Source organism: Pinus tabuliformis, chromosome 6 (genome assembly GCF_031772625.1).
Source record: "Pinus tabuliformis cultivar Carrire ecotype Pingquan chromosome 6, CPIR1, whole genome shotgun sequence".
Classification (NCBI taxonomy): domain Eukaryota; kingdom Viridiplantae; phylum Streptophyta; class Pinopsida; order Pinales; family Pinaceae; genus Pinus; species Pinus tabuliformis.
This window is the reverse complement of record NC_142292.1, coordinates 868,993,125-869,020,163: the sequence shown is the minus strand read 5'-3', so window position 1 is coordinate 869,020,163 and position 27,039 is coordinate 868,993,125. Positions and strand designations below refer to the sequence as shown.

Sequence of the window (27,039 nt, the reverse complement as noted above, 5' to 3'; positions counted from 1 at the left end):
TGAACACCTTGAAAATTTTGTGAAACACTTGGATTATATAAGCTCAAAAACTTAAAACTACTACTTTCTAAAGGTATAGTCTAATTTATACACGAAATAACTTTTTTCACAAAATTCACCAAAATCTGGTAATACAATTTCAAGATTTTTTATTGTTTAAAATAAATTTTTGAATGCATAGATGGATTCAAAACCATGAAAAAACCCCGGGGCACTAGAATTATGCATATTAAACAATTTAAACTAAAGTTTTTAAAATTCTCATATGGAGATTAAACAATTTAAACACAAATTTTTAAGTTTCGTAGTCCGATTTTGATTAAAATTAACCAAAAAAAATATCGTGAAAAAAATCCTTTCATCCACAAATTAAACTACACATTTTCTAAATTTCTAACAAAATTTTAAACAAAATAAACCAAAACTAAATAAAAATAAAAAGCCACCTCATTAAAACACTACTTTTATCTGTCACCCAACCTAACTAATTTTGGTTTTATATAAAAACATTGAAAATTTCAAAATTCAGTTTTTACCATTATAACAAATTATAAAATATATCGGCTTGGTGTATGCCGTAAAACTGTTTCTGCCTGGATAAGAGCTCGGAAACAAGTTAACACTACTTTTATCTGTCACCCAACCTAACTAATTTTGGTTTTATATAAAAACATTGAAAATTTCAAAATTCAGTTTTTACCATTATAACAAATTATAAAATATATCGGTTTGGTGTATGCCGTAAAACTGTTTTTCCCTGACTAAGAGCTCGGAAACAAGTTAATGGGCCAAGACCCAGGCACCTGGCACGAGTGAAAGCTTGCTCCCTTACGGACCACCAACGGGTTATTTCAGGTGGCGTGGTTTTCCTTGATAACAGTGATGAGTCAAACTGACATTCGTGGATGACAGCCAGAGATAGCTGTCCTACTGTTGATTTGACCCCTAAATTTGATAAGTTTTACCACCTTCAACAAAAATAAATTTTGGAAATATAATAAATTATTAATAAAAGTACCGTATACAAAATATTTCAAATGTATACTACGGATCAAACAAACACCATAACCTATTAAACGAATACCAATACCCCCTGAAATGTAATAATCATGATAGACCTTTTTTCACACAATATCCGAGTGGACGCTGTAAGAACCGCTCGTACCATGGGACCGGAGAGGGGGTTGGTTGTTACAGGGCAATATCATAAAACGCAAATGGTCAGTCGTCCTTCCGTAGCTCCCACCTTTCTCAATTCGGTTCACTGTATTGTCAATCTTAACCTCCACAAGATTTTTTTGGCAGGGGCTTTGCCATAGAAAAAATAGAAAATGGATGTAGCGAGGGTAGCATCTTTTGATGGGCTCCACACGCACCGAGTTGATGGGCTCGCTTTTCCCATAAAATTAAAAGGACATTTGCAAGACCTTTAAAGATTTGTCAGGAATTTAATATCGAGATTGCTTGGAGAGTCGGTGCGCTCGAAATGTTTCGACAAAATTTGTTAAAATTCAATAAAGCCTCTGATGGATGAGCTGTCTTCGCTCGACCGTCAATGGCGCATGGAGGAATAGTTCTGTCCGGCATTTTTGTGAAATGATTCGATGCAACGCGGGGGTTTCATGGCTGGATTCGTGAAGTGCCCTTGGAATCTCTCCGGTCCAGGTCGAGTTTTCTGGCGCACGGATTCTGAAAATATTGGACGGAGCATACGTGTGAGATTTAAGTAGAATGCGCTTCGATTTCTGTCAGAAAATGCAAATGCCTGCTTGCATACCGGACGTGCTAAAGGCTGCGTTCTTATTACAGCGGGAGAAAGTCCGTGGCCGTGTGCTTTGGCTTTTGGCGTCGAATCCCGCTTTGTTCGACGGGGTACTGGCTCTTCCGAGCTGACCGTTTGTGCAGTTGTTGGCGAAATGGTGCCAATTTACGAACGAAGTGCTAAATCGGGAAAAAAATTGTCCGGGAAGGCTGATTTGGCTCACATTTTGGACGGGCATTCGCACGTGACCGAACTCGAGCTGAATACTAAATGAAATGCTTCAAGTTCAAGATAATCCTCCTGAATTCGTAGAGAATTAGTCAATTTGTTAAAATATTGTACAAATTGCTGAAGCTGCAACAGTGAATTTCCAAAAATCTCACGAGTTTGAAGCGTAGTTTTGTAAAATCTCGTACAGGCTGCAGTGCTTTGGCTTCAAGTTTCAGTTTGCTAAACTTTACAGTGTCAAAGGTAATTTCTTCACAATTTGCTCTCTATTTAAAGATTTATTTTTAATCTTATCATTAATATGATCAAATGCCCTCCTTTTGGTGATTCTGCGATGCTATCCCATGCATCTGCATCACTCAAATTAATGACCGACCATACAATATTTTCCTTAGGAAGAATAGGTTATGCGTATATCGAACTGGCCGGCCCGATGCAGCCGGCACGCACGAGCTCCCCTCAATCGATTTAGCACTGGAATAGAGGGGGGAGGGGAGGGGAAAAGAGGACAATACAAAACATTAGTGTTGCTTTTTCCCGATACAGAGGGACACCACATTCTTCTTGCACATGATTTTATGATTCCATTGCGTGTCGTTTCATTCCAGAGTCAGATATATGATATATTCTATCTTTTTGTTCCGCGTCTGTTTTTGAAATAGCGCATAAAACCCCATTTACCTAATTTTACAAAAATGCTTCAGTCTAAACTTACGTTCGTCGAAATCTACCTTTACTTTTATGCTGTTTTTTAAATAGCTGCATCTTAAAGCTCGACTAGCCTAATCTATTTACAGAATGCGTAAACCTAAGCTTTAATAAGCATATGCTCCGCTAAATACGTTAGGGTCAAGCTTAATTTGGTCTAACACGCCTGTGTTCTTCTTAACAGGGCAGGCTCGCATGAGATTAATTTGGTTTAATGTACTTCCCAAATCACACGAATAATTCTGTTCTGTTCCTAAAACACAGTAACTAAAGTCTATAAAGTAAGTGAGGATCTAGACTTTTGAATAAATATTCTCATTACAGATCTGCCTTTTGATCAAGATTCGGATGCGACGTCTTCACAATAGCAATAACTAACACGAATTAATAAAAAATTCCGGTTATTTCTTCTGATGCTATTAAGCCGACTCTTTGTTAGGCACGCCACACAAATCTTCCCTAACTTGCTGCATAATTCGTGTTTGGCAGCTTGCTTTAGCAAAAGTTAGGTTGGGAATCCAAATCTTACTGTCTAGTTTTACACATCTGCATCTATCGGTATGTCCAGGTGGTACACTTACATAATACAAGTTGTGTTATGTGCATATTTAACCATGCTATCCTCCCAGACTTATTTTCTGCTTGTCTTGTTAACTGTTGGTTGGTTGTTCGTTGGCATCTTAAAGATTTATCTTTTCTAACTCGGAAGTGTTACAGTCGGGTTTTATTATTGACAGGTTGTTTGGCTTCTCTTTATTAGGTTTGTTTTGTTTGCGCTTATACGGCAATGGTACTAGTGCCCACTGCCAGCTAGCCTCCACATCTTTGATGTGCACAGACAAGGTGAGGTTTGAATTCGTCTTTAAAGGCATATTTCCATAGGAAATCAGTCCAAGCAAAATTAGTTTACGTACTACACTGTAGTTATTGGTATCCAATCCGAGTTTGCTAATTTATTTCCTCAAAGATGATAACGCATTATCTCTGGCGAAGCTTTAGTTGATTGTCTTGCATCTAAAGAGAAGAGCTGGAAAGAGGAACGAAGCAAGACACAGTCTTCACGAGCTATTGCTGTAGCTCGGCGAAGTCTGTTGTCTCTGTCAACTGTATTACTTCAGGTGAGGAATAGATTCAAACTCAATTTCTTATATATATTTCCTTTCACACTTCAAGCTAAATAAATTTTGCTGAGCTGGTGGAAAAAGTTGTTTGTGAACTGGGCAAATATTATCTTCTGATGAATTCAGGCACAAACTGTGGTATGGGCTTGGTGGTATTGAGACCATGGTCTCATTAATGGATGGTCTAATGTGCTTCAATCATCATTTAGTCTAAAGTCTTTTCATTTGCTTGGATGCTCTGTTAGGATGGTGAGAAGTATGGAGTCCGTAGGCAGATCTGTCAAAGTTTATTGTTTGAACAATCATCTATATTTGTTCTTATCCTGGTCTTGTAGATTGACTATATGATTTAGTTTTCTAGGTTATATATGTTAGGAGGACATGCAGATGTTATCTAATGTTCCATGACATTAATATTCATAATCCTTAATTTGCATGCCTACATTAATATTCAAGTAACAAGAATGAATATGGTTATTTTGCTATGAATCTGAAGTTTATTATTTGGAAAGGATTGCAGAATTATTATCGGCTGACCACTCTTCTATTCAAGCAGAATTTTAATATAGATATAATAAGCTTCTTATTTACACTAAAATTTTCCATTTTCCTTCAAATCCAAAGCCTTATTTTTATGTATGAATGTGGTATTTTAATTTGGTTTTTGCATGTACATGTTTCAAGAAGAGGCCTAATTGGAAGTATATGATTTTGTAAAAGCTAGAAACATTATATTTGGACAAATTGCTGCTAGTACATAAACTTCTGGAAGGTGATCATAACAACCCCAAGAATCCTATTAAGGCCATGGTACAGTATCAAACTTGTCAATAAATGAAAGGATATAATGAAGGGTCTCAAAGGATTTATGACTAAGTCACTTGGCTATGTTTGTGTGCTTTATAGCTTTCCTGGCTTTTACTATATTTTTCCTGGTTTAATTTGACCATGAAACAGCACACTAAAAGGATCTAGTGCAATTTATATATCTAATTTGGCAGAGGTCAATCTTCTAGATGTGGAAAAATGTGGTAGCCTTCCATTTGTTTGGAGCCCAAATAGATATATGTTGCTATCCTTGCAAATAAATTTTCTTTCACCTGGGAATGAGTAACTACTCTAGGTGTCAATGTGATGGGGCAGACTCTTTGCAGCTTTTCTACACGAGATATTAGTTAGATCAGAGAAAGGAAACTTGAGGTGTCACCTAAAAATGTCACTCTGATAACTCACAAGCCAGTTATTATTGTCATCATGTACAGTGTGGAAAAGGCCTCATCATTTTTATGTAGGGAAAGTGGAGATGGCTAAATCAGTATTGATGGCACCATACACTTTATGAAGGTGAAACAGGAGAAAATTTCTTCTTACTAATTGTTGTTTCAAGACAAAGTTCCATGGGATGCATCCTTGAGGGCAGGGGATGTGCAGAAGAAGCTAAGCCATGAGTTGCTAGTGTGGGTTGGGCAATTTGTAGTTGTTGTGGCTATATATGAGGTTATTGTGTTGATGTAATTGACAGTGTTGTGGTTGAGGTTTGAAGGAACACATCCATGTTTGTTGTGGTGAAGCTTGTTGAGCTAGAGTTGCTTTGACAATGAGCCTGTTGTTGCTGAGGCATTTGTTGGAATGTTTGTATTACCAATTTGTTGTTGCTATCCCATTCATTGTTGGAACATGGTCTCCACACCATGCATTAAATTGGCTTGGCATCTGTTTCTATTGTATTGCTTGGCCTCGAAGTCTTGAGATTGTTTTCACCATTCAGGCAATGCTTGGGGTAGCTGCTGGATGAAACTTGTGCTCCGAAATGGAGGTCCATCCTCGCAGGGAGCCATCATAATAGAATAGCAGAGAAACAATAGAAGAAAAACAACAGAAAGTGAGAGACAAAAGGACCAAGGTGGAAGTGGTTACAAAGGAGAACACGGATAACCGCTGATGAACTGAGGTTAAATGTCCATGCCAGGCTGATACACTATGGAACTGATACTGGACATGGGACTGAGGTGTCTAAACATTCCTCAAGGTTTCACTTACTCTTCACCAGTTACTGATCATAAGGGATAAGTTGGGTGAGTGCCACTTGTGCCCCACTCTCACTCTAAAGCTTGCCGTGTTTCCATATTTTATGTTAGTCGCCTTTGAAATTATGTCATGCTTACATGATATAACTTAGCTCGTCAAGTTAGGAAGGGAAAAAATATTCCCAGATGATTTGTATTATTTGTACTGGACATTGGCCTGGAGTTCCCAGTAGGAACATCACATAATTACAAATCTGTATATATTATTTACCTCCTGAAAAACCGTTTGCAAAGTCTGCATGACTTGGATAAAATATTTACACAATATTTACATTATATTTCCATGCACAAAATTAGGGGTACTTGTTATGAACCTAGCTTGTAATTTAATTTAACTTTTTAAAGACTGAAAAGACCTTGCAACAGAAATATGGTTTCTGGAACTTGGAAACCATGTGAAATCTGAAACTAGTAACAGAAATTCCAGCAATATTCAACAGGACTTTAGGTAGCAGATTCAGAAAAAGTCTAGCAGTTAGTAATAGTACATGAATATTTAAAACCACATCTTATAAAGAATGAAATTTTCTTGAGAAGGTTTGGACACCAACTCTGGCCCAAATCGAAGGGCAACATGGAAACTGCTTTTGGCCATTTACAGACTATCTCCATAACACATTGCCCCAAAAAAGATCCCTACTCTAATGCCTAAAAAGTTTTTATAGCGAATGGTCCCACTTTAATTTCTTTGTCTTTTGCATGAGGGATACCTAAGCTTAACATAAAATGCGTTTAACTTACAGGAAAACTATAACTAACAGACATACATTATCTAACTTAAAATTGTTGAAAATGTAGCTTGGAAGGTGATTCTGCATTGGTCAAGTGCCATGACGTGTGGAAAAGCACCAGAAATTCTCTCACAGCAATTATTTAATTATTTCCCAAGTTTGGATGTTTAGGCATAAAGTCATTATTTTAATTTTTGACTTTATTGGCCAATTTTTATAAAGTTAAAAGGGTCAACTTGAGATTATATCCTGATCATAGATCTCAAGTGTGGAGATGTAATCTCGGCCCTCCATCACTTTGGAGATTAGGTCAGAAAATTATAAAAGAGGAAATAGGTTGTTGGAGAAGCAGATCGATTGGCACAAGAACTGGGCATTTGGCTGGTGCAAAGGATTGAATTGATAGCAAAGTGAGGAGCAACGAACATGCTAATTTTAGGGCAGTGAGCAGGCAAGGAGGAGGCCAAATTACCCAGGCTGTACAGTGAATCAGCTGCGTTGAAAAGGCTCCACAGAACTGGGCCGTACCAGGCAAATTTACTGGGTCAATTTGGCTGGGTTGTATAAGATGATTTCAGTTAGGCCATACAGTCCTAATTTTGCTAGGGCTGTACAACGAATCAGCTATGTTGAAGAGGCTGCGCAGAGCTGGGCCGTACAGTGAACCAGCTGGTTTAAAGAGGTTGTGCAGAGCTGGTCATCACAGAAAAATTCTGAGTATAGTTGTTGCTGTAAATTTCCTGAAAAAACACTTGCTGCAATTGAGATTTTCTGAAGCTGAATGAAAACCCAAGTTTGTTGGTTTTCCCTACCTTGGGGTTTCCTGGGTAAAACTGTGTCAAGAATTTTTTATGTGCCTGGTTTATGGTTTATTTATATCTGCTGTGCATACTAAGTTAGGAACCTAGTGTATTTCTTGTCATAAATTGCAGATATGAAGAAATCATATTATTTTTGTTCTGAGAAAATTTTATTGGACATTAAATCTGACCTGGGTTCAAAAAAACTAACATGGTATCAGAGCAGTAGTCTCTGAGTACGAAACCAAGGGCATTTGACACAGGTACCAGTTCAAGAAATTGCAAGCCTTCAACAAGCAAGAGTTTAAGGGTTTAGTCAATCATGGTTACCAACGTTCATTATGAAGACAGATTGGCAGGTTCCTCAAGTTATTTTCAATGGAGGGTTTGAATTACAATCATCCTCGAGGAAAATAAATTGTGGAGCATTTTAAATACCACAGTTGTTCCACAAGTGTCAGATCCTATTGCCCTAGATCTACATGAGGTGAAAGAAGCAAGGGTGTAGGGGGTAATTTTGGATGGAGTTAAAGACCACCTTATTTCATATCTGCCTGAGAAGAAGACAATGAAAGAAATGTGGGATGTGTTCACTAAACTGTACCAAAGCGAATATTAGTCGAAAGATGGTACTGAGGGACTAGCTACACAACACATGGATGTCCAAGGGTGAGGGCATATCTTCCTATTTGACCAGGATCACTCGGCTATGGGATGAGATGGCGGCTGTAGGAGAATCTGAACCAAAACTAGTGCGTATATCCTTGAATGGCTTTATGAAATAGTGGAATGTGTTCATCAAATGCATCGTGGGTTGAGAGCACCTTCACACTTGGGAAAGAATGTGGGATGATTTCTTTCAAGAAGAGATCAATGAAAGGGCTCAACGTGGTGACTAGAGAAACAAATTTGAGGAGGCAAAAAATCTTGCCCTAGCTGGTAAGGGTAAGATGAGGGCAAAGAAAGGGCGAAATAATGGGTTAAGACCACCTTTTCAAGCAGCAATACTAAGGCCAAGGGAATTTTGGACCTAATTTACTCAGATGTGTGCGTGCCCATGTCAGTAGTATCCTTAAATGGATACCACTATTATGTGATCTTCATAGATGAGTTCTTCAGGAAGACCTAGATATACTTCTTGAAGAAGAAGGATGAGGTTTTTTGTTGTATTAAAGAGTTTAAAGCCCTTGTAGAAAACCAGATTGGGAGAAAGATCAAGACACTCAGGTTCGACAATGGAGGCGAGTACACCTCAAATTTCCTTAGGCGCATAATTTCCTTGTCCTTCTCTTTTGATTTATTGTAAAACATGTCTTCGAGATCTTTATATTTCTCTTCTAATGCATTGTTTTTTTGTTCAAGCTTTGCGAATTCTTCCTCTAAACTTTTCATTTGTGTCCTTGTATTACCTTGAGGTTCTTCGGTACTAAATAATCTTCGACATGTGGGACAACATAGTTTGCAATTTTTTTGAATATATATATATATATATATTATCATTCCAAAATTTTGTCTTTACCTAGTAGAACAATGCCGAACAAGGATTCTAAAGTGGTTCAAGGATACAAGACAACTTTGAGGAAAATTTATAGAGATATGGGAGTTGCAATGGAAGTATGCCAAGAATTTGGAGGATTTGTACAATCTACTAGTAGCTTTTTAGATCCAGTATCTATGGATTATCGAGGGCATCTTGATCCTCTTACTTGGTGGGGCTTCCATGGTGGGGATGACATTCATCTCTCCACCCTAGCCACCAGGTTGTTATCACAGGTTGCTAGTTCCTCATCACCTGAGAGGAATTGGAGTACATATGGCCTCATCCATGCAGTGAAACGAAACAAGTTGGGAGTGGTAAATGCTAAGGGTCTTATGTATGTTCATTCCAACCTCTATCTTCTATCACATGTTGAACTAGAGTATGAAAAAGGTCTGAGCTGTTGATTTTTGTGTAGCTTGGGAGGTACTCCAAGCCCTAGTGTTCAGGGTTTGGATGGCAAATCCCCACAAGTAGGCTTGTGGGCTTGGAACCCAAGCTTGCGGTTTTGCACCAAATTGTGTTTTGGGCATTTCCAGGAGCACATTTCTACATGTGATGGCATGAGACGGTAGAGGGTGGAAAGGAGAATCCAACGGTTCGAGAATCGTCGAATCCCGAGTTGTAGAAGTGGAGAAATGAATTTTTGAAGTTGACAAATAATTATTTGGTATTCAAGTCATGTAGGCTTGAAGTAAAATTGTCCAAAATACACGTTTCTTCTTAAATTCGTGGAGCCCCTCATTTGTGTATAAATAGAGGGTGAAGGAGAATTTGATCATCCAACAAGTGCAACACATTCTCTAAAGAGCAGCTCGATTAAGGAGGAGAAGGAAGCAGCTGGAGAGGGCAGAACAATGAGCAAGGAGACCTGTTTTAGGGTCAGAGTTCGCTGTTTGAAGGCCGTGACTCTTGTTGTACTAGGCCGAAGCTTGAAAGGGTTGAACGCTGGCTGGTTAGGGCATCCGAACTGCTGTTGAGTGGGGCCGCAACCCTGTTCTTGAAGGCTGCAACCCTAGAAGGAGCAACAAGGAGGTTGTGGGTTGATTTGAAGGGTAGACAGTCCTCCTAAGAGGTTGCCATAACCCTAGTTTGGGTGTTGAAGGGTGCCACAGTACTCTTAGGGAGATAGTCCCATGTTTTGGGTTGAAAACTACCCTAGGAGAGAAGCATAAAAGGCAACAAATACTTGGAGGACAACTGCAACAATAAGGAGTAATTTTGGGCCAGTTTAAAGAGTGGTTGGGGACTGTGGTTAGTGCCCTAACTAGTCCCAGAGTTGCAACATTGCAATAAGCCAAAACAACAACGTTTTGAGGTGCGTTGGGTCAAGGTTTGACCAGTATTTGGATCAATCTACATTGTAGATTGTTGGGAGCCATTTGTTGGAGCTGCCTTGGGCATGAACTCAAACTAGGAGCAAATCTTGCTATGGAGTGATGTAGGTGTCCTAGTGTGGACAAAGTTGTTGCAACTTGTGGAAGCCAAGGAGGTAGGGTCGACGTGGCACGTTAAAAGCCCTAACTAGTGGGTAGTTTCACAGAGAAGTTTGGAGCCTAGATTTGTGCAATAGCTCCTTTATTGTAGAGCAAAGGGTTGAGTTGATGAGAAGTCTGTTGGCAACCGTGTGTAAGGGTCTTCTAGGTGTGGGGATGCCCTAACTAGGTGCAAATGCTACAGCGTGGACTTGGTCACTTGTGGACTGTTGGAGGGCAGCGTGAGAGTGGACCAAGTGTGGATGTGGATTGGGCACTTATAGTTTGCTGGAGGATAACGTGATAGTGTCCAAGTTGGAGCATGGTGAGCAACACATTGATGGACAAAGGTAGTTGCTAGAGAGGCAATTGTTGAGCTCAAGGTTCTGATCAACTAGGAGCAGTTTGTGGAGCTCGAGACTTGTGTGTGGAGAAGGACATCTACAACAGAAGATGGGCAGTCCTCCTAGCCCGTGTTCATTGTGGGAGATGGACATCTTGCAGTGATAGGTGGCAGCCCTCCGTGCCCTATGTTGGTCTTCATCGAATTAGCACAGGAAGACCATAGTGGGCTAAAGTCCCAAAGTAGCTGAGGAGCAACAGTGGGCAGATTGAGCGTTGCTTACAAGTGGAGCTGTGAACAACTCAACAGGAGTCTCAATGTGTAGATGTGTTGAAGAACAACGATCAACTAGAGATTAAATTGACAGCCGAGGTTCAGTGGCCAAATGGACTTGGAGCATTGATAGAGGCAGGAGTTGCAGATCGAGAGCCGAAGGACCGGGAAGGTACAAGGTACGACAGAGGGAGTTGAGAGAGTCGACTTCATCAGCTAGATGGTCATAGTATCTTGTTGAGGGTAGATTGGTTGTTGATGTACTGACACCAAGCCCCAATTTGTATCTTGTACCAGTGGATGTATGAGGGCCATTATCCCTGGTACGGGAGCCCTAGGCTGTTGTATTATATGTTGTTTAATATAACGAAGTTGGGTTGAAAAATGTAAAAATATGTCTATATCCTGTCCATGTGTGATTTACTGCTATTTATATTCCGCTGTGCAAAGTAGTATCGTTGAGATTCTTGGTTTGGTAGCGTTAGAGATTTTAAGATTCTATCCTAGACCCAAGATTGTGGAAATTCAACATGAGTAGGATGTGGGATGTGGAGCCTGGGATCTCTGATTTGAACCTGACATTGAATGCCATGACTCACCTCAACCTACTTGAGGATATTGTTCCACCACTAGTGCAGCCTACTGATGCAACTTCCTACATTCTAGGACCCCATCATCTATTCATGATGTAGAGTTGCAATATGCAGAAGATAATGCAGATCCATTTGAGGATATGTAAATGTTTTTACTATTATCTTTTATGATATTATCCTTTTTTGTATGAGGGAGGATGCATCATTTCAGTGTTTCAGTCTTCATATTTATAATATATCTAATGGTTTTAGTTCTAAAAGTGTTTGATGGTTTCAGGGAGTATTTGATTTTTGAACTCTAAAAGAGTTTTTTAATTTTTATATTTTATATTTTATATATATATATATATTTTTATTCTTTTTATATATATATTTTTATTTGGTTCTTGTTGTTTTTAATTTTTTTTTTAATTGTTTTCTTAATTTAAAAAATATTATGATATTTTAATTTTTTTGGTACTTGACATATCCTTGCCGTGTCTGGATCCGTATCCATATCTGAATCCTGGTAACTTGGATTAATTGTGAGAAGTCATTAGTTGTTGTGACTGTTAGTTATAGTCATAATGGTTGGTTATGAAACACATTATAAAATACTATCAAGTTTTTGAACAAGATATGAGGAATTTATGACGATGTCTTGATGTCTGCCTCTCTCTTCTATTTTCATTCTACAGACACTTGCCATGGGTTTTAAATTTCCCCTTATCACAATTTTTAACAGTTGCTATTCTGTTTAAGCATACCTTTCTGATCCTAAAATTGGAATGTTTGAGTAAGAAAGGGTTGTCCCAGGTGCAGCAGAATTACGGAGCCCTTAAGACCCTTGAAAATGGATCTAAACTACTACAATACTGACTTGCAGCAGACCAAATTGTAATGGGTGGTTTGAAATGAAAAGTATTGTCAGGTAACTAACCCCCTTAACACAAGAAAACTGGAAATGTCTACAAGCTAGAAACATGAGTATGATTTCAGCCCAGAATGCTATTGTGAATGCATTCTGTTTAGTTTGACAAAGGGACACAGCATTGAGCAAAACAACCTTCAAAAATGTTGATCCTTTAGAGCATACTAGGAGCCAGAATGTCAAATTTTGTCCTTAGAAGAGCCACCCTTCAGTGGGTATTTACTTCCATTGTGGTTAAAGAAGACTTTTTGACCAAGGCTGAGTTGCTATAGTGAACCTATAATGAAATTAATTATTATTGTCATACAGACGCTCCTCAATCCTCTCAATGGCTAGTGATTTTAGGCTAATTCCAGCTAAAGTTATGGTTTCTTCAATCCGACAAGATACTTTTCCCTTCCTCTTGGAATGGTTGCTACGTTTAACTCATATGTGATACTCTATACTGGCTCTCTGTCTTTTGGAGTTTGGGATTGGATACTGAAATTATTCTATGCTTTTCTGTTTGTCTTTGAGTTCATGCTTGCATAACTTTCTTATTTTGTATTTTCCACCTTTTCCTATGTGAGGGTGTACAAACTGGCAGCTATTTATTTATTTGAAGCAATGGTAGTTTGCAAAGGTTGATTCATTTTGTGAATGCAAACATGTTTGCTTACTAGAGAGGTATTGTATTTGGGTTGTGAAGATAAAGGTCGCCGAGTCAATTCTGCAGTTGATATGGATCGTAGGAGCTGGCCATGGAGGAAGAGGTCATCAGAAAGGATAATTTCTACGGTGGAACATGGAGATGCATTACCGATGCAAAAAGCATGTGAAGAACAGGTGCAATTTTATTAAAGAATTGTATACCATTTTAAAGCGTCTTGCTTTCACTAATAACATGATATTCATTTTATGCTATTAGAATAGTTCGTGGACTTGCACCTTATGCTTTGTAACATGGTCTTTTCCATTTCTTGAAAAGAGATTCAAATCTTTAAAGTTGTTTTTAGTTATTTATAAGATTTTGCAACTTTGCACAAGTAAAATAGTTACAATGAAAACAATATCGTAGATGAGAGCCTCAATTTTTACACTTGTACTTAACTAAGCTGGTTGTGTTTTGCCTACTTTATATTTTTTACTATTTTAGAGTATCAGTAATTAGTTCATTTTTTCTAGCGTCCTAACATAAAAAGGGATGATGGCTAGAGAGTGTTGTATTGGGAATTTTTCCGGAGTCTAGGTTGCTTTTAGAGAAGGTTCCTAGAGCTAGTCTTTGTTGGATTTGAGAAGTAGGAATATCTTTTTACTTATTTTGGCATCTGGCTTACAGGGGTCCCTTTATTGATGTCATATCAAGCTACTTTTATGACCTTATTTGCACCTAGTGAGAAAATGATGGTTGGATTCGAGATGTAAAAGTTTTTCTTTCTTTTCTTAGGATGGCATCTGGCTTATTGTCTGCCCTATTCTTTCTGCCATGTCAAGATTCTATTGGAACTATATGTTTAACTTGCGAGCCAATCTTTGCAACACTCTGACATGGCTATGTAAATCATGTGTAAATATGAAGGAGGCCTGTGCAATGCTGATGCACCTGGGTGGCAGATCAAGGCGAAGGCTTCATTGATGGATATGATGAAATAATTTGAATATCTACTTTGGGAAGGATACAATATCTGGATTTGAAGAAAGTAAAGAAAAAGGATAAGTGAATGCAATTGCTTCCAGACTAGGAGGGTGTTTAGTTTTACTGACACAATAAGTCTGACAAGTGGCATGAGCCAAAATATTCACCACTCTTGTGGGCCAAGTACCCTGTAAAGCAAGCGTGCATTGAGGAAAGTGTGGCATCTTGTTGCTTGTGGCAACTCCACACCTAACAGTCACCTACTTGCTTATCTCCTACATATACCTGTCTAGACAGGAATGTGCTTTCTTTAGTTTTATTGTTGATGCTTTTGTTAGCCTGTTTTGTTTTTTGTTGTTGTTACCATGACTGCCAAGTTATTTATTTTGTCATTGTTGGGCCTATTGTTGCTCACACTGTGTTCGTAATATTGTATATAGTTGAAGTCAACCACTAATTGACTATGAAAGAGAGGAATTGGACTGAGATGGAATATATTTGAGTGAGCGTAGTCGTGGGCTGGTTCAGTTATTACCATCTTGTTAGCTCGCAGAAAAAGTGAAGGAGAGTGTCTTACAAAGAGATCCTTCCTAGTACCAGAGCCCGAGATATGCTGGAGTCATTCTGCTCGCACAACTATGCATGGCTTGGTCCCTCATAGCTAGGCTTGTGCTATGCCTACCAGATGGATATACTTATATTTTTTATTTTCCTTTCTAATCTATCCCATAGCAAAGCAAGCCAGATGGACAATACAATATTACTAATCCACCTTCAGTCCAAGAGATTTCAATCACAGAGACCCAAACGCTGCATGTATGTTTGAACTTTCAATGACAGAGACCCAAGCACTGCATGTGTGCTTGGTTCCTACATCCATGAGAGGGATGGCAGTGAAAGATGGAAAAAGGAAGCTTGCTGTTGTATTGTGATCAAGGATCTGGAACTGTCTAAGGGGTTAAGGTTAAAAATCATATTTGTGTGTGAAATGTTGTAGCTGTTCTTCTTTTATAGCAGGAATGTTGGCAAGGAGTTCCAGAATTGTGTGTGAAGGGTTGGCAAGTACACAGAATTACAATAGTACTATCTTCCTTGTGGGTATCTCACAATTCCGTGATGAGTATTATGCTTTGCTAGTGTGTAGGTTAGTGGCAGTACAACATTTAAATGTCTGACACAGGAAAAGGCTGAGAGGGTTTGTTCAGTTTTGCATGAGACCAGCCTTTGAGTTAAGCCCGTTTGATGCAAGTGTCTACTTGTGCAGTTAGGCCCTTGCTTGGAGTGATGTTCATTTTTTACAGCTGCTAAAATTGAGAAATCAATTGCTTTCTGATTGATTCCATTGGTATTCTGATTTGAATATGAGAGGGTTTGTTCAGTTTTGCATGAGATCAGCCTTTGAGTTTAGCCCATTCGGTGTCTACTTGTGCAGTTAGGCCCTAGCTTGGAGTGACATTCAAATAGGAACATCAATGGAATCAGTCAGAATTCAATTGGTTTCTGAATTCTGGCAGCTTTAAGTATATCTTGAGCTTATCATTATCTGTATAGCATGAAATAGGTAGGTTTAGTTAGTGTATATTTCATGGTAGAAGTTGCATTAGTAGAAAAGAGAAGTCTATAGTGTAGCCTTGTTACCTCCTAGGAGGTACCTATATGCATTTTTCATGATAACACCATTATAAGTACAAAGAGATGCAAGTCAAAAGCCTTGTAGGCCACATGATGATTATGTATTATGATATCCTAGGTCTATTATGGTTGGCCATGCTAGTAGAAAAGAGAAGTCTATAGTGTAGCCTTGTTACCTCCTAGGAGGTACCTATATGCATTTTTCATGATAACACCATTATAAGTACGAAGAGATGCAAGTCAAAAGCCTTGTAGGCCACATGATGATTATGTATTGTGATATCCTAGGTCTATTATGGTTGGCCATGCTTGTTTCTTTTAGTCTCCACTCTAAAGTCCTTTTGTCATGGATAGGGTTGGAGGCCTTGGGATGGATCTATTTGGGCACATTGTTTAGAGGAACCGTTTGTTTTGTAGGGGTGATCGCATTATGTAGGCCTAGTCTAGGCCATGTCTTGAGTGCACCTGTGTCTTTTCGACATGGCCATGTGTCATAGAGTCTATACGCATCTCTTTGGCCATGGTGCAGTGTAATTTACTTTCTCCACATGGCAGTCTCACACTTCACAACATTCCATGTTTTATGGGGCACTACATGGATCCCAATGCGTAGGGCTCCTATGACCAAAATTCAACAGTGGCTCAAAATGTTCATCAAGAGGCATACTTGACATGTCACGTTGAAATTTTGGTTAAAATAGCTTATTTCAAGCAAAATCACTCCTCTAAGGTGGCCGCATAAATGGCCAAAAAGCGGTCATCCCTTGACATGCATAGATAAACTTACATCAAAGTTGAAGTAAATCATGCTCCAAACAAAACCTAGATGATCCATCAAATCAAGCAGAGTGTTACATGTGCAAGCAAAAATCAACCACATGTCTAGCTCACATGTGGCAAGATTCACATGGACCTAGAGGTAATGTCCTAGGTCCAAATTGGGCAAATGATAGCTCATTGGAATGCTCGTGACATGGCCTACCTCCCTCAAGCAAAACATTGGACAAAGTTGGTAGGGCGTTTTCTCCATAAGGCAGTTTTTGCAACTCGTCAAAATAGATGTAAACTTGCATGTGGGGGGAAAGGGTGGCAAATCAGGGCCCATATTTGACAATGCAAAGACAAATTTACGTCAAAAGTTTTATGTAAATTTTTTTCCGGAGAAAAACCAAGTGTCAGATTCGTCAAATCATCAAGTGCTTCGAAGATCTAGCAAATCGCACATCCAAGCCATTTGTGTGGGTGGAAACTAATCACTAGTGGTTCAAAGGACATTGAAGATGGTAAAAAAGTTAAGTTAAACGTTGGGCCCCTTGTGGACACTGTTGAGAAATCAATGCTAGTAGAGTTAGGGTTAGATTTCTCTTTGTTGATAGTTCCTTGTGAATTAAGTTGCCTTCTTTTACTTCTTTGTTATATTATCTTTCATCAAGCAATTACCAAATTATGTGTGTATGAAGATCACAAAAACATGAGACACAATATGTAGGCACTCTGCCAGGGAAAAACCACCATCTAGTGGAAAACCCAGTCAAAATCTCCTCCTTCAATAGTTTTCTTGAGATAATCGAAGACTCTTCAACCTAGACACAAACCTCCTCCAACCACGAAGTCAACCTCTCCTTCCAGCAACTTTGACCTAGATCTTCAACCTTGCAGCGACAACACTTTGACCCAACAAATCTAGAATTTTGACCTTCTAACAGTAGAATCTTCGACCCAATACTTTTAGAATTTCACCCCTTCCAACTGTAAAAATTCGATCCAGCAACTGGCCCAACAACTTTGCATAAGAGAGAGAAAGAGAGCCCAAAACCTTTGACCTTGATCCTTCTAGCACTTCTTCCTCTCTTCTTGGAATTTCACACTTTTTCTGCCTCCTTCACTTGGATATCGAACTTGTGGTATAGATGTCTCCAAATGAATTTGAACTGCTTGTATATATAGGCTTTAGGTCAGGTCGAATTGCCCAGTTTGAGGCCGACTTGATCTCTTTGAGGTTGACTTGGTATGGAGGTGTCAAATACCTTATTTGACTCAATAATAAAACTTTTTACACGATTCAAAAGCCCAAGAAGGGTCCCATAAAATGTACAATGACTTTAATGACTCTATAAATTGTAGGAGTCCACAATGGGGACTTTGACTAATAAAAGATGACCTAAGCATGAAACCCATGCTTTAATAAGTCATTGTAGCAATAATACAATTTTTCTTTTTCATTCTTTTGATAAGTACATTAGATAATGACTCAAATATATTTATGAAGACCAAACCTAGTTACATTCTTCGACACTCCCTCTTAACTAGGGAGGTATTCATGATAACATATACAAGTACAAGGAAGATCTCAAAACATATGAACTTTGAAGAGTTTAGGCACCGCAATGCCATGGACTAGATTCTTGACCAGGGCAATCTATCCAAGTGGGATTAAGCTAGACTAAAATTTTCAGCCTTTTTAGGTCCCGTCAGGCTTGCTAACAATCAACCCAGGGATCCAGGTGTGTGTCCGAGGTCAGAGCTCTATGACCAACGACACCCTCCCTACTTCGGGATCTAGACATCAACACATAGTGCTAGCTTGATGTCCTCCTAGGCAATGCGTCACACACACGAAGCCTCAACAAATCTCTTCCAAACTATTATCATCATTAACAAGATCAACAATATCTACTAAACCAAGCATTTTTGCAAGATATTCAAATTTCTTATTAGGAAGAGACTTTGTTAGTATATCAGCTACCTGATCGTCGATTGAGACATATTGTAGCTTCACGATCCCATCCTGCACCAAGTTCCTAATGTAGTGGAACTTATTGTTGACATGCTTCGTCCTAGCATGAAACACAGGATCTTCAGACATCTTGATGCAGCTTTGATTATCACATTTTATCACAGTAGGACCCAAAGGCTTCTCGAACAAATTTGTGGGAAGCCTCCTCAACCATACAACCTCCTTTCCTACTTTACATGTAACCGCATACTTTGGTTCAACACTACTCAAAGCAACATGATCCTTGCTTTCTACTACTCCATGAGATCATGGTAGATCCCAAACTAAAGCATCCACTTGTAGTGCTTCTTCCATCGGTCTCACTGCCACCCCCAATTAGAATATGTGAAGCCAATCAACTCGAATTCCTTGCTATCGTACTTTAGATAGTGATGTATAGTGCCATGAAGATATCTCAATATATGCTTGACAACTATCCAATGATCATGACGAGGATCCAACTAAAACTGACTAAGAATGTTTTGACCTAGTATTTACTAGATACATCAGAGAACCCACCAACTTACGATAGGAGGTCGGAGCTACGAGACTTGAGTCAGATCTCCTCAACTTCTTGAGATTGGTGATCATGTGAGTAGTCATGGGGTTGGAATCCATTATTCCAAATTTTTGCAACAACATGATGATATACTTTCCTTGCCCCAGATATATCTCCCCAGGCTTCTGCCATACTTCCAGACCTAGGTAATAGTGCATCAGTCCCAGATCCTTCATCTCAAATTCGGCTACCAACATTTTCTTGCATTCTTGTATCCTTCGCTCCACACCTGTAATGAATAGATCATCCACATATAGTAGAATAATGACTGGCTCATTATCCACAACCTTGATGTAGAGATTTGGACCAGTTGTACTTTTCACGAACCTAATTCTTAGAAGGTATGCATCCATTCTTTCATACCATGCCCTAGGAGCTTGCTTCAAACCATATAGGGCCTTCTTGAGTCTACAAACATGAGTTTCTTTGCTATTTACTTCAAAGCCTTCGGGTTGTTCAATGTATACTTCCTCATCGATGGTCCCATTCAGAAACACTGCCTTTACATCCATTTGATGGATATTCCATCCCATTGTAGCAACCAATGAAACCAAAGATCTAATGGTAGTATACTTGGCAGTGGGTGCAAAGGTTTCATCCTAATCCATGCCTTTCTTTTGAGAGAAACCCGTTGCAACAAATCTAGCTTTGTATTTGTTTATACTTCCATCAACAACGTGCTTGATCTTGTAGATCGATTTGGAGGTGACAACCGATTTGTCACTAGGTCTAGGAACAATTTACCAAACCCCATTCTTCATGATGGATTGATATTCTTCTTGCATTGCCTTCTTCCATACTTCTTGATGAGTAGCTTCTTCAAATGTAGATGGTTCAACTTGAATAAGTTTTGTCATATATGCAGCATATCTAGAATATCTTTTTGGTCTTTTGCTTTCTCTAAATGTTCCTTTTGCAACTCCATGTCCTTTAGCATCTTCAAGAGTAACTTTTAACCAATTTGGCCTCTTCCTAGTGTTTGGTATGATCACAGGTTGAATAGGCTCACTTGGTCCTTCTTCTTGAATTGTAGAGGGATTGTCGTGGTGTACTTCTTCTTCTTCGAATATTGGTATATCTTCTTCATCAGAACCAATAGGGATATCTTTGGATCTGTTGTAGGCATGCTTTTCATCAAATATAACGTCCTTGCTTACTTTAGTATGTCTTCCTTCCTTGATGTAGATTCTATATGCTTTTGAGGAGAGACTGTAGCCAACGAAGATCCCTTTGATGCTTGTAGAATCTAACTTCTTTCATTTGTCCTTTGGAACGTGGATATAAGCAGAACTCCCAAAGATTCAGAGATGGTACACACTTGGCTTCTTCCCTGTGAATGCTTCCTCAGGTGTCACATTCTCAAGAATTCTATGAGGACTTTTGCTGCTTCTCCCCATAGAAATTTTGGTAAGTCTTGATCAAGGAGCATTGTTCGTATACCTTCTTCAATTGTCCTATTCTTTCTTTCGGACACTCCATTTTGTTCAGGATAGTAGGGAACATTGAGCTCCCTCTTAATCCCTGCCTCTTTACAATATGCAATCAATTCTTTAGAAGTGTATTCCCCACCATTGTTGGATCTCAAAGTCTTTTTTGTTTGTTTGTTTGTTTGTTTCGGTTAGGGTTTCCACTTCAGATCTAAACTCCTTGAATTTCGCAAATACTTTATCCTTTTTCTTGAGAAGGTAGAGCCATGTCTTTCTAGAGTGATCATCAATGAATGTTTCATAGTAAAGATGACCTCCAAATGGTTTATTAGACATAGGCCCACACACATAAGAATGAATGAGGTCTAATATTTCTTTAGACCTTGTTTCACTTTTTGTAAATGGTTTTCTTATATCTTTACTTAAAGAACATCCCTTGCAAACTCCTTCACGATCTTTTTTGATATTGGGGATGACATGAACCAGTTGATTAAGAGTGGGAATGACCTTGTAGTGTAGATGACCATATCTTCTATGCCATAGCTCAATGGGATTGATTTCCATATGAACTAGAGCTTGAGGAGATGGTGTTATGACTCTATATAAGCTTCCTTCACGAACTCCAATAACTGTAGCTTTATCAATACTTGAATCTTTTCCCCAAACCAAAACCTTTCCATCAACAAAATAAACTCTATCCCCTTTATCTTCTAAGCAAGAAATTGAAAGAAAATTTTTTTCAAACCTGGAACATAAAGTATATTGTTGAGATGTAGCTTAGCTCCATTCTGCATCTTCAAAGCATAACTTTTGTTGTCTCCCAATTCCACTGCATGAGAAGATGGTTCCTTTGATAGAGTGTGAAGTTGTTTACTCTCCCCTGTCATATGCCTTGATGCTCCACTGTTAATAATACATGCATTATCATTATTAAGTGAACCTGTAAATCCAACTAAGAACGCTTGACTTTTGACCTTGTTGAATAAATAGTAGAAGATCTTCTTGATCCAACTTCGTGCAGTATTGAATCCCATTCTCATATAACTTATCATAGAGGGAGTAACCATTTTCTTTGAGCCAACAGAGTGATATTCAATCTTTCTTGACCTTAGCTCTGAATCTCTGATACCATGTTGAGAAATCAATGTTAGTAGAGTTGGGGTTAGATTTCTCTTTCTTGATTATTCCTTGTGAATTAAGTTGGCTTGTTTTACTTCTTTGTTATATTATCTTTCATCAAGCAATTATGAAATTATGTGTGTATGAAGATCACAAAAACACGAGACACAAGATGTAGGCACTCTGCCAGGGCAAAACCCCTATCTAGGGGAAAACCCAATCAAAATCTCTTCCTTCAATAGTTTTCTTGAGATAATCCAAGACTCTTCAACCTAGACACAGACCTCCTCCAACCACCAAGTCAGCCTCTCCTTCCAACAACTTCGACCTAGATCTCCGACCTTGCAGCAATAGCACTTCGACCCAGGAAATCTAGAATTTTAACCTTCTAGCAGCAGAGTTTCGACCCAGTACTTTCAGAATTTCGACCCTTCCAGCGGTAAAACTTCGATGCAGCAACTGGCCTAGTAACTTCGCATAAGAGAGAGGAAAAGATAGCCCAAAACCTTCGACCTTGATCCTTCCAACACTTCTTCTCTTCTTGGAATTTCACACTTTTTATGCCTTCTTCACTTGGATATGGAACTTGTGAGATAGATGCCTCCAAATGAATTCGAACTGCTTGTATATATAAGCTTTAAGTGAGGTCGAATTGCCTAGTTTGAGGCCGACTTGGTGTGGAGATGTCAAGTACCTTTTTTGACTCATTAATAAATCTTTTTACATGATTCAAAAGCCCAAGAAGGGTCTCATAAAATGTACAATGACTCTAATGAGTCAATATAAATCGTAGGAGTCCACAATGGCGACTTTGACTAATAAAAGATCACCCAAGCATGAAACCCATGCTTTAATAAGTCATTGTAAATTTGTAGCAATAATAAAATTTTTCTTTTTTTCATTCTTTTGATAAGTACATTACATAATGACTCAATTATAGTTATGAAGATAGAACCTAGCCATTTTCTCTCATCAAGCAAATTGACCCCATCTTTTGGGTGAATTTATTTATTATTGTAAAAAGTGACTTAGTCTTCGACATCTGGATGACTAGACATAATATTATTTTGAGAGAGAGTCAAACTAGCCATTGTCTAGCTGTGAAAAGAAAGATTATAAAAAGGTAGACCCTCCTCCCATGAGTTGTTTAATTGTGAGATCATATGCCATTCAATATAATTATTTTTCAAGTGCAAACAACTTTTGTTTGTTGATTCTTCTATTCCTCTCCTAGTTTTACACTGCAATAATTCTTCATGGAATAGATATAGGTACTCTAGATTACTACAAGGTAACTGGGCTGATCCATTGAGGGGCAATGATGATGTGGAAGGGAAGATTAGTGTGTTAGACCTCATCTTGCCCTTTGTTGGCATCAAAAGTTAATTGAACTCAAGTATTGGATAGACTCTTATCGGGGTCCCTTCAGTAAGGGTGAAGATCTAGCTTGGAGCAGTGGTTAGCCTAGTGGTTAGAGACATCTTGAAGCCGGTACAACTATTTTAGACTAGAATTGGGTGTGATAGTCACTAGACCCTAATCCCATTTTTTAGTCCAAGTTGCATAGTTGACTTAGAGGGGGTTGTGATCGCAATATGACATTGAAGATAAGCAAAGCCAAGGTAAGCTCCACTGCAAAAACCAAACTCAAAACTTATTCAAAAAATTTCTCTTTCTTTAAACTAGAATTAGGTGCAATAGTTGCTAGACTCCAGCCCTATTCTCTAGTCCAAGATACATCGCTGACTTAGATGGGGTTGTGATCGCAATCTGACATTTGGAGCGTAAGCAAGGCCAAGGTAAGCCTTACTACAACCAATTTGAAAACTCATTCAAAAAAATTCTCTTTCTTTTCTATTTTATAAAAAAATAAAAATACAAAAAATAAATTCCTAGCTTGTTTTTTAATTTCCATCTTATTAGCTTGTAGATATTGGGGTTTTTAGCAATTAAAATATTTTTATACCTCAAGGTATTTCACCCTCTGCTTTATGCAATTATTTTTTTATATTTCATGAGGGTATTAGAAGTATTTTTTTGATCTATTTCTCGGCAAAAATCCACACGAGGGGCTTATCGAAGTAATTTTAGCCAAAAACACCTTTATTTATTCCATATTTAATTCAATGTTACCAGACTCGGAATCGGCAATAAATCGGCGAGGCAAAAGAGCGGAGAGTTTTAATTGGATCGGCAAAAAATCGGCAAAGAATCGACAAAAAATCGTTGAATTCATTAAATAAAAATATACACATATATTGAATTAAAAAAACCATTTTTCATTAATATTGGGTAAAGGCATGTCCAAACAATGCCTAATATCAATAGATGTCCAAAATATCATGAATAAATAAGTATCTCATATATGTTATGAGTCCAAACATGATCCAAAGCACTGAGTCTTGAGTCCTTAGAAGCATATGCTTCTAAAAGTTTACAAAAAACTGCATACTAATCAGAAAAAAAACAACAACTAAGAGTCTAAGACTCTTAAGAGTGAGAACTAGAACCGATTCCTTCCACTCCTTCGCTTGTTTGACTCTCAAAGTTCTCCAAGTCATGAAGGCTTAAAATAGGAGGCTCATCTAATTGAACCCAGTCTGCCGCATTTGTAGCTTGCAAATCTATCTCTTCAAGGTCGATTGGTGAATGATCCATACCTGTCATTATCATGAGACATTGAAATGTGAATTAAAGTTTCACTTTGAAGTTTGAAGTTTGAACTTTAAAGTACGAACTAGATTATGAAACCTTCAAATTCAAGCTCTCGAATCTCACCTAGTATTTGTTTGTTGCGAAGTCGTAGATTGTAATGGACAAATACAAGGTCATTCAAGCGTTTTTGTGTCAATCAGTTGTGCTTCTTAGAATGTATTTTTTCAAACATGCTTCAGTTGTGTTCACAACCTGAAGCACTGCATGCTTGGTTTAAGATTCGAATGGCAAATCTCTTCAAATCTGGCGTATCACTACCAAAGTTTTGCCACCAAAGACCTAGCAAGTGGTAAGGGTTTGTGAGTAGAAGTACTAAATTAGTAAATAGTAAAAACTTGAAAAGAAAAGAAAATTTAATAAAACATTTGTGAAGCACTGCATGCTTGGTTTAAGATTCGAATGGCAAATCTCTTCAAATCTGGCGTATCACTACCAAAGTTTTGCCACCAAAGACCTAGCAAGTGGTAAGGGTTTGTGAGTAGAAGTACTAAATTAGTAAATAGTAAAAACTTGAAAAGAAAAGAAAATTTAATAAAACATTTAACATACAAAATAAAGTTTAAATAAATTTAATGAATTGATGAAGCCTTCAAGCTGGGTACCTAGCAACATCTTAGACCTTTGTCTTATAGCACTGTTATAGGAAAACAATTTAGATGGTGCCCTATAATCTTGTAGTTGGGAAAGACACGACTTTGATGTTCTGGATCAGGGAAGCACCTTTCCACGCCTGTCATAAGTCCTCTGCCAACCTCCCCATCCTCATTAAATTTGCTCTTATCCTAAAAATATTGTGGGTTTAAGAAGTACCCAGCAGCATGTAAGGGGGAATGCAATTGCCTATCCCAACATGCATCTATAATGTCCCAAAGAGGCATATACTTTGTCTCATCATCCCCATATCTTCTTTTGGTGGCCTCCTTTGCGAGATCCATCGCCTCATAAATGTAACCCATAGCGGGTTTGTCACCATCAACCATCCTGAAAGTTCAAGCATTCAAATTTAAAGAAATATGAAACATTGTAAATAAAAAGAAGCTTGAAATGAAATTTAAAAAATGAAAAGTTAAAAGACTTGAAGTACCTGAGAACTCTAACAAGGGACTCCGTCACAACAATAATCTCTTCGACATCTTTCCAGAAACCATCTTTAAACACAAGTGCAGCAATTTCGATGCCTTCAAGGGTCTTGGAATGTTTAGATCCCATCCCACTCAGGTCCCAAGAACATCCTCTTCAGATTTATCTTTTGCTCAACCACAGATTGCAAAGATATGAAATTTGTTGCAAATCTAGTCACTGCAGGTCGGACAATTTCTTTAACTTCAGTGTATATTCTCATAGCGTTTAGGACAATAGTGTGGTTGTATAGGTATTTGGTTATGGATTTTGCCTTCTCCACAACCTCATGTATCCAACGAAGCTTACCAATGTCCTCAAGCATTAAATCTATGCAATGGGCAGCACAAGAGGTCCAAAAAATAGTGGGGTGCCTAATCTCAAAAAGTCTACCAGCAGCCATATAATTAGCTGCATTATCGGTGACAATTTGTACAACATGTTCTTTTCCCACTTCTTGAACGACTTCCTCCGTCATTTCACAGATAAGTTGGGCAGTCTTAACCTTGTTTGAAGCATCCACTGATTTGATAAACATTGTGCCTGCGGGACAAGATACAAGGAAATTTATTAAAGTTCTATTCCTCTGATCTGTCCATCCATCACTCATGATGGTGCACCCTGTTTCTACCCACGATGAACGAAACTCAGCTAGCACAAGCATGACATCTTCAACACTCTTTAACAACATATCTGTCCTAAGGCTCTCTGATGTAAGGGCTTTGAACCCTGGACCTGCAATAGCAATTGCATCAATCATAGCTTGCCAATAAGGACTTCTGGCACAGTGGAAAGGTATGTTAGAATAGTACCAAAAGTTAGCAATGGCCTTCCTTGCTTGAATATGGATATTTTTTTTCCAGCCAGTGGCATCCAAGTAGGTTGGGAACTGGGTTTTGTGCGGGGAGCAAAAAAGGTGTTTATGTTTCCACCTCCAGTGTTGAAGGAAGGAGTCGAAGGACTCGTATGGCTTTGAGTTTGACTTGGCCTTGGAGGCTTGTGTGGAAAACTTGGGAACGACATTGAGGATTCAACATAGTGAGGTGACATGGGGCTAGTGGTAGAAAAACTATCAACTCCAAGAGTTCCTATTTCAGTATTTTGCTTTGCTTTCTTGGCATTATGCTGATCTAACATCTCAAGGGCCAAGGCTGCTTGGTATTTGACATTATCGTCAACCTTGCTGCAAAGACCTATATCATGGCCAGGTATTTGTGCAAGGTGGAACTTGAATCTATAAATGCCTCCACTACATTCCTTTTTGCAAAATTTACAAAGGAGCTTGGGGTCTCCGGGAATCTTGTCACAATAAGCCCAAGCAAAGTCCTTCTCTCTCGGCATTGTTGTTGCTTTGAACTTGTGTTTAATTTGTGGCTTCTGTTAAGATTTGGAGTCGTTTAATTTGTGGCTCCTGTGAAAGACAACAAAAAATCAAATTTAAAAATGATCCAAAAATTTAAAATATGCTAGAAATCTAAAAAATTAAATGAAGACAGATGTCAGTAAACA

The 27,039-nt window shown here is 38.4% G+C and overlaps 1 protein-coding gene across 1 annotated transcript in view; it reads left to right on the top strand.

Annotated features, from left to right (window-relative positions):
• The first annotated feature begins 1,435 nt into the window (after window positions 1-1,435).
• The window catches only part of LOC149261648 (filament-like plant protein 7), a 42,035-nt gene continuing 16,431 nt past the window's right edge, over window positions 1,436-27,039 (top strand). Inside the window, exons 1-4 of the mRNA XM_089422559.1 lie at window positions 1,436-2,233; window positions 3,459-3,541; window positions 3,666-3,816; window positions 13,257-13,393. Coding sequence (XP_089278685.1) covers window positions 13,289-13,393 — 105 coding nt within the window. The 5' untranslated portion in view covers window positions 1,436-2,233; window positions 3,459-3,541; window positions 3,666-3,816; window positions 13,257-13,288. The remainder of the gene's footprint in view (window positions 2,234-3,458; window positions 3,542-3,665; window positions 3,817-13,256; window positions 13,394-27,039) is intronic.